At 34.5% G+C, this 9080-nt stretch overlaps 1 protein-coding gene across 1 annotated transcript; it reads right to left on the bottom strand.

Moving 5' to 3' along the window:
- Positions 1–217: 217 nt before the first annotated feature.
- Positions 218–9044, bottom strand: LOC128187748 (methylcrotonoyl-CoA carboxylase subunit alpha, mitochondrial-like). Its single transcript, XM_052858294.1, has 17 exons — positions 8931–9044; positions 8689–8732; positions 8430–8569; positions 7306–7401; positions 7002–7123; positions 6430–6577; positions 5991–6112; positions 5743–5854; positions 5570–5651; positions 3869–3996; positions 3275–3458; positions 2945–3054; positions 2440–2653; positions 1693–1779; positions 1277–1464; positions 608–787; positions 218–499 (listed from the first exon to the last, which is right to left on the bottom strand). Exons 1-17 carry the CDS (start codon positions 8957–8959, stop codon positions 365–367), a joined length of 2121 nt encoding a protein of 706 aa, XP_052714254.1. The 5' UTR covers positions 8960–9044; the 3' UTR covers positions 218–364.
- Between the last annotated feature and the right edge of the window lie 36 nt (positions 9045–9080).

The raw sequence follows: 9080 nt of genomic DNA, 5'->3' as shown, positions 1-9080 counted from the left end.
ATTTTAATTTAGATCCTTTCATTGAACTATTTAGCAAACAGATATGCAAACTTTATCAACTGTATATAGAAATAAAAATTATGATGCTTAGAATGTTATCAAATTATGAAAATAACTGAGTCTGGGATATTTAATCTGTGGGAAGAAGGAAATCAAACTCTTTCTGGTGACCTCGAGCATTTTTCTTATCATACGGTTAATTAACAAAGAACAAAACTTGTTTGAATATTTTCATTGACAAGATATATAAAGAATTTCAAAGATATAATTCACACCCACTCTGACTTTCAAAATTTATATAAATGTTCACCACAAATACATTTCATCACATTTAATGTAGATGTAGAACTGATTCAACAATTCATCATTCTGACTCGATCTCTTTCTTGGACTGGTCCTCCTCCTCAAAGTGAACCAGGGTAGTTCCTTTGGCCACAGTTTCTCCTTCATTGTATGAAATGGTCTGCACTTTGGCATCTTTTGGCGCTTTGATGATATACTACAAAATACCCCAAATCTTCAGTGTTTTGTATAATCCAAATTATACATCTGTTGCTGTCACAGCCAAGAAAATTGCAACCATATTATACAGTAAACTCCTCCTTACCTCCATTTTCATGGCAATCATGACCACCAATGGGTCACCTTTCTGCACTTGTGTGCCAGGGGTCACTAGCACTTTCTCTATCACCCCAGGCATGGGGGCTAACACATCTTCAGAGAAGCCCGACTCGTCCTTTGACTTCAGGTATGACGGGATGGGCAGAGTCAGGTCATATTTACCCTCCTACAAAGTAGTCAAGATAAACTTTAATGAAGAAATAGGAGGAAAAACTATTATGATAATCCCAATCTTTATCCCTAGAGAGGGAAGCTTTGTTGTCAGACTGTGCTGTCACTAGATTCAACAAAGGCAAGATGTTCTAACATGTAATATTTTTATGAAGTTTAACATATTCACTGTGCAAAAAAATAACCATATTGACTATCTAACTTGGAGTCTTGCGCAACCAACTGATGATATCCTTCTCTAAATATATACCCAATCATACAACTACAGATATATAACGGAGGTCAAGGCCATTGTTAAACTACATAAGAACTTTGTATAAAGATACAGTAAAACATTCAAATAAAGCTTATATATTAAGAACTTCTCTTTACTAAAAAAAGTTTATAATTACAAAATCATGTTAAATTTCAAGGAAGATCTGAAGGTAAATTTGTTGACCATCCAGCGTCCTCAAGTCTCTGAAGTAATACACTGGTGACTTACAGTGGAGAAAACATGCACTGTGCTGTTGTTGAGGACAACATCAGCCTTGGAGAAGACCCCGTCCACGCTGCAGGTCAGTTTGACCCCCTCCCCCTCCTCGTGAATCTCCCCTGACACATGGAACAATTTCCCTCCAAACGTCAGGCAGTAACTCCGGTCTGGATTGGTTTGAATAGCGATATCCAGCTCTGTAACAAAGATAGAATTCACAGATCATAGGCACCTACAGCTCTAGTACATGTATTAAGAATTTACATTAATATACTAGTAGTCAACTTAGGTTTCAACACAGTCATATACATTATCAATATCTAAAATTTTGAAATAAACTGTAGGCAAATTTATAAAGTTAAGAAAAACTGTTGAATTATTTTTGTAATCAGTAGAAGTTCTTGTAATATTTTAGACTGAATTACTTTTGTCCCCATCCTGTAGTGACAGTTTGTGGACAGCGGCAGTATTAACACGCACTGAGGACAGAGCAGAAAATGGCGAGAAGGGATCTATAACACAAAGAATAGAAAATCAATTAATACAATGTATACATCAAATCATTTTATTAATACCACATTTTTTCATTCAAAGTAATAATAAAAGTCCAAAAGTAACCCAAATAATACAAATGTATGCAGAGCAGCATTTATATCTAGGTAAGAAATTAGATCTACAAAAGGGGCCATAACTCTTCCTTGATATATGTTCTACATTGTCAAATTGCTATTTACTGTGGTTTCATTAATATTCAAGGGTATCAATTTTCGTGGATAAAGTGAAAATCACAGTTTCAAGGATACGTAAATTCGTGGCCAATGACCCTATCAATAGAAAATATTTGTAGAAATTGCAGTTCAATGAATATTTAATTTCAAGGATAAACTTCACAAGGAAATCAACGAAAATAGGTATTCAACGAATATTGATGAAACCACAGTAATTCCCAAACAATAACATCTTCCAGGATGGATTTTAATCCATTCCTCCTCTCACAAAACCTTTGATCAGAAACCCTTGACTTAAGAAGATGAAACAACCAGCGTCACTCTTTTTCTTCTGACCTCTTTCCCTCACCCTCACTAAGGCTTTATTTTTTCCCAATCCTTACCAACACCAAGTACTGTTCCTGTGATAATAGGATAATCCAGAGAAATTAAAGGAAGAGTTACCCAACGTGCTGCAGGCCTGGTGGTGGACCTTCTCCTGCTCTATCAACATCAGAGCTACGGCGGCCTGGCAGATAGTTTTGTCCGACAGACTGCGGACAGGAAACAGTTGTTCATTGTACTGCGGGATGAAGTCTGTGTGGACATTCCCCGCCTCAAACTCTGGGTGTCGCGCTAGGTCCATTAGGAACTGAATGTTGGTGCTTAGTCCAAGCACCTACAAATACACAGTCACAAATTAACATACCTGTCTGTTTACCAACTCTTATACATGCATTTATATGCCTGTGAAATAGACACAATACTGAAAATAAACAGTCACAAATTGATATTCCAATATGTTTACCTTCTTACCATAATAACACATGTAAATGTAGACTGTATTTATATCGCTATGAAATTAAGACTTCCCTGATACTGAAAATACATTCAATATGCAACATATCAGTAAGTTTTCCTACTCTACATTTTCAAATCTCTAAATGAATACTGCAATATGACGACTTACATGATACTGAGAGAGAGCTGAACGAATGCTTCTAAGGGCAGATAATCTATCATCTGACCAAACAACAAGTTTAGCAATCATCGGGTCATAATGAACAGATACTTCATCACCTGTAGGAGAAAAATATCATATGATAATCAATAAACAACAATAAAAACTTTTATCAAATAATTACATGATGTGGAACTAGTTATAAGTCTAATTATATAATTATCAAATAACATATCATATATCTTCGGTGGCTTCTTTCTTATCATGTTATTCCATAAACAATTAGCTTCTCTGACACCTGTTTCAATGCGAGTATCATGTTATTCCATAAACAATTACCTTCTCTGACACCTGTTTCAATGCGAGTATTCTGATCAGGTTTGGGAGTTCTGAGGTAGTCTAAAGGCCCTGCCCCAGGCATGAAAGCATTGCTGGGATCCTCTGCATAAATTCGAGCCTCAAATGCATGTCCCTTTAGTTTGACTTCACCTTGAGTGATTGGCAAAGGCTCGCCTCCAGCGACCTGTATGAAAGGTTTGTTTTAATACAATATCAAAATTTCAAGTAATTTAATTTTTCCAGTAATGGGCAACTCTTAGCAGGGACCAGCATCAACTCTTCAATCATTTACAACCAGGCAGGTGTAGGCATTAGGCAAACTCACCTAATTGGGATGATGTGCAAAATGGAGTAGATACGGTGTATTGGGAGAATAGGTATTAGATTTACAAGTATATTTTTCAAATTTCAATAGCACTAGTGTTTTGAATAAAATTTAAGTTCAGTTGTTTAATTCAACAGATATAAGTTCAGATCATTTTGTGATCCTATAGTGTAGTACAGGTATATGATACATGTCATGAACAGGCCGTTCTGTATATAAAGTGGAAACCTTTATAGACCACTAGAGTCCATTGTCTCTCAGTTGCGTACCTTGATCTGCCACTCTACAAGATCTGTGTCGGTGACCATCTCTGTGACCGGGTGTTCTACTTGGAGCCTGGTGTTCATCTCCATAAAGTAGAACTTTTGGTCCTTATCCATAATGAACTCCACCGTACCTAAATGTTGGTTATACCGGTATCACTTTTTAAAAAACTTGACTGCCAACATTATTTTGATTAACATAATCTAACATGAAATTATTCTGGGTGAGACAGCTTATTGTTACAAACAGGGGGTTGAGTCAATTCATACTTAATTTTAATCAAAATAAATTTACATCATGTGGTATTGAATACATTAATATACTTTTGAAATCATTAAAAAACAAGTTCTGGATAGATGTGTTTAAGGCATGGGTTGACCTGCATAATATATTAGAGTCTGGTGCAACTGCAGACTCACCTTTATTTTATAACCCTTTGATCCATATTGGAGGGAAATCTTTTTTTAATAAACAACTATTTGATAATAATATTAGATACATCAATGATATCATTGAGGAAGGTAGTACTTTTCTTAGTTTTGATAAGTTTTGTGATATGTATACGAATGTAAAGGTCAACTTTTCAGAATAAGCAAGTATAATCCATGCTGTAAAGACATACATCAGAAAATTGGGTGAAAACCAAACTTTAAGAAAATTAGCAAACCCGCTTATTAGAGAAAACATACATAAAGTTATGAAATGTAAAAAGTCAAAGTTTTTTTATGATATTTTAAACAATAATACCTCTGTGACAACAGGTAAAAGAAGGTGGAATGAATCATTAGATATAGAGGATATGGAATGGAACTTAATCCATAAACTACCTTTCATAATAACAAAAAACTGTAAACTTCAATGGTTCCAATACAGAATAATTAACAAAATTTTAGCAACAAACTCTTTTTATTCAAAATTAAAAAAATAAACTCTAAAATGTGTACCTTTTGTCACAGAGAAGAGGAAACTATAGAACATATACTGTGGGATTGTGAATATGTTCAATCTTTTTTAGAACATTTTAAACATTATTTAGAAGAAAAAATCAATTTTCAGGTTACATTTACCAAGAAAACTTTCATTATAGGCATCCTTAATATCATTTTTCTTTGGTTAAAGTACTATATTTACACAGCAAGGTGTACCGAGAAACAGTTGAGTGTTTCTTATGCAATGTCGTCTTTAAAGCTCTTTTATGAAACACAGAAATTTATTTCTTATAAAAATGGTGAAAATGAGATTTTTGATACTCATTGGAACATCTGGAATCCAATTTTTACTTGAATTTTCTCTCTCTCTCTCTCTCTCTCTCTCTCTCTCTCTCAAAATTTTTTTTTTGCACTTCTGAATTATTATATTTAAAGCATCATAATCATGCATTGTATGTCTGCAGAATGTGTGAAATAAAAAAAAATTAAAAAAAAAAAAAATAAATCTAACATTACAAACTTAAAGATTTGAACTGAATACTGTATACATTTGGCTGTGTATTCTATTTAGAATTTTTAGTAGGAAAAGGCTTCCACCTAATCAAGTTACTAAATGCCATTCATACTGGTATGATATGTAAACAGGTACATGTACTTTCAAAAATGGGCAAAATCAAATCGAAGTTTCCATGTTGAAAAAATCAAATTAGGTCGATTGTTGTAGTCGCAAAATATAATATGTATAGAGTATACAGTAACAGCTTGTCATTTATTTACCTGCCCCTACATAATCCACAGCCTGGGCGGCTCGTACAGCAGCTTCTCCGATAGAACGCCTCACTTCTTCATTCAAACCAGGCTATACCAGAAAATAAAATAGTATAACAAACCTAAGGACCTAGTTAACCATGCAAACTGTGTGCCACAGAAAGGGAGTTAGATTTTTATACCGCAGGTGCCTCCTCGATGATCTTCTGATGCCGTCTCTGTAAACTGCAGTCTCTCTCAAACAGGTACACGTAATTCCCATGTCTGTCTCCAAACACCTGCACCTCTACATGTCTACGTAAAGCAGGAGAAAAAGAATCTTGTGAAAACCTAACATTCATATACTGAACCAAATGGGCCTAATGAGTCGCGGTTGAAAGTAAATGGAAATGGTGAAATCATGATTCTAAAACAGGTGAGGTAGTGATACCTTGGTGTCTCTACAAATTTTTCCAGCAGCATTACGTCATCCCCGAATGATTTCCTGCCTTCAGTCCTCGCTGACTCTAACTGTCCTTCAAACTCCTCAGCATTCATAGCTATCCTCATTCCCTGTCATAAGAGGAGGTACCCTTTATTTCTACCCAGTAAGTGAATTGTGAAATTGCCATCTCTTGAAACATCTCAATTTATAAATACTATATGTTATCTTAAATAGGATCTGTCACTAAATATTATAAAGACAACAATGTAAAAGAAAAGACAGCTGTAAACATTTGTTTTATCTATCAACTTTGTTTATGTATGATGTTTTTATTAAAGTAAAAGACATTCTATAATACACTTTTTTTCAATAAACAGTTGATAAAAATTCAGAAGATAGTTTTACGAACTGAGAATACAAAAAAGGAGTCTCTACAACTTATTACCTTTCCTCCACCTCCTCTCACAGCTTTGATCATTACAGGGTAACCAATCATCGCTGCTTCTTTCTTCAAGGTCTCATTTGATTGGTCCTCACCATGGTAACCCTCAATAACTGGTACTCCTGCACTAGCCATGATTGACTTGGATGTACTGAAAAATAAATCAGTTGTCACCTCATACATTTTGTTAAAAATAAAGCTTAATCAACTACAGTGTATGATTTTTTTAAGTAAGCTCAAGGTTTTTGGAGAGGTCAATGTCAGACATTATGACCCCTTAAATACTCTCACAAATACATATTTTTGTATGACTTTTAGACTAAGCCTTGAAAATATTTTTTTTAACTGAGTTGGAACAAGAGTAGAGAACAATGAAGTCAATGCCATATTGAAGATCAAGGTCAAAAGATTTTAAATTATGACACGGCTGAATTGCTCTGATGATTGAGTCTATAGTTTTTTGAAACTTTGCTGCAAGTCTGATGAACAGAGAGAAGGTCATAAGACAGAGGAATGTTTAATTCAGACTTCAAAACATATCTTGTGATACCGGTAACTTGTGATTATTGTGATACCTTTTGATACCCATGTCCCTGATGGCTGATGCTGGGGGTCCAATAAATATAACTCCCTCCTTGCTACAAAGCTCTGCAAATTCTGTATTCTCCGAAAGAAAGCCATAACCAGGGTGGATTGCCTGTTGGAATTGTTGGATGAATCACTATTATAATAATTGTTATATTGTCTTTTAAGAGTATCCGCTCCATATTGGTAGATGCATTAAACCTGACGAAGCAAGCTCTTAATTTTGTTATAATAGCCTACATGTAATTACCTGTGCCCCTGACTGTTTTGTTATAATAGCCTACATGTAATTACCTGTGCCCCTGATTGTTTCGCCACCTGGATTATTTTGTCTTGTTGGAGGTAGCTCTGAGAGGCTGCTGGGGGTCCTATGTGGAAGGCTTCATCGGCCTGGGAAAATCAAGAAGGCTTAAAATTTTACATTACATTTTAATGACCAATTGTTTAAAATTAGAAAATGAAATAAATATTTCAGTATATTGTCAATACTGTGTTGTGATCTAAGCTACCAAGGATCAAATTTATGAGACACTTTCTAGTCAAAAGCATCCTTTGCACATAGAATAAGCTTTTTTTTACATGAAATTAAAATCTTGTACATTTTCCCCCCTATATAATTATTATCTTATGACATATTTCATCGGATAATAAATGTCATTCCTTCAAATTCTCCAACCTTCTACAGGTCAACAACAACTTTTATGTGAGCATTAGTCTCTGTTGGATACTGTAAATTCCTTATATAACGCGAGTACTTAATTCCGGGATCCAGCTGTTAAGTATCAAATAGCGAGAATATAAATCGTGAACACGGAACATTAATACATATTTCTTATAAATACCAACTCACAGAAAATAAGAGCGAGATTTTAAAATCTGAGAGGGGTGCTTCTCATGATTTTAGGCAGATTTCTAGTGTTAACCATGGTGGCTACAGCCAATGGCATACATGTAAATGCATCCACGCCTCAGATCAATCAGAAGTCGGATTGCAAACGTTTTGCATTGGAAAAAATGGGGATCTAGATGAAGGTTAGTGCAATAAATTGATAAGTGTATTGTAAACCATATAATAACATTAACATTATAACAATATATATGTATGATAATTTTATTTTTTGTAGGCCACTGTCTAAAGAAAGAGAGCATATGTTTCCTGGCTGCAGATTCTTTTACCATGGACCTGAATTTTAAGCACACTTGTTGAAAGTTTTACATTTGTTGTTAAAGAATAAATCTTTTTGTTTTATATTTGTTAGCTTGTTTGGATATATTGAATAAATTCTTATCATATACAAAAAGAGACAAATTTTATTTTTACGACTAAATGTCGCGAATTTGTAGACATGAAAAATGTCGTTCACGAAAAATCCCCCATGAAGATTTTCAAAAGTTGGCATGTATGAATTAAATTATACCATTGCCACATGTAGAGACTCTCGATCAGCATCACTGTAGACAGCCACCGTCTGAATACCAAGGCGGCGAGCTGTCCGAATAACACGGCAAGCAATTTCTCCCCGGTTGGCAATCAAAATCTTGTTTATGGGTGTTGCATCTGACGAATAAAATTTCACTTGATGTTTTAACAATTCTCAATGGACAGGCTATACTTACTGCAGCCAAAGATGAAAAAAATTGATTTAAGTTTTCATGTTCAAATGCATTTAGATTTACCTTTACTGCTTAGCTTCCTTAACTGATTAACAGTTGAAGAAAACCTGAAATAAATACATGAGTTAAATATTACATATAATCAAGATTACATGTAATGACCTAGGCCCTACTGCAGTAGGCCTGTAACCAACTAATGCATGTTGCATACATCTGATTTTCTTAAATTTAGACGAAGGTCACGTAAAAAAAAGAAGCTAATTGCAGTTACTCTAATGATTATTTTTTCCTGTATAATGTCGTACCTGGAACAAAGTTTTAATTTCGGAAACATCCTTCTCACGTTACCGAAGTTGAAAATGTTTACACTTTACCCTTGCCATTCCATAAGCGGCCTTAATGCTTAATTTATACGATATCTGCATTCAGACAATATTTTCCATCTTTATTTATAA

Source organism: Crassostrea angulata, chromosome 6 (assembly GCF_025612915.1).
Source record: "Crassostrea angulata isolate pt1a10 chromosome 6, ASM2561291v2, whole genome shotgun sequence".
Lineage (NCBI taxonomy): Eukaryota > Metazoa > Mollusca > Bivalvia > Ostreida > Ostreidae > Magallana > Magallana angulata.
Note: the sequence above shows the minus strand (reverse complement) of the source record. Positions and strands in the feature narration are given on the sequence as shown.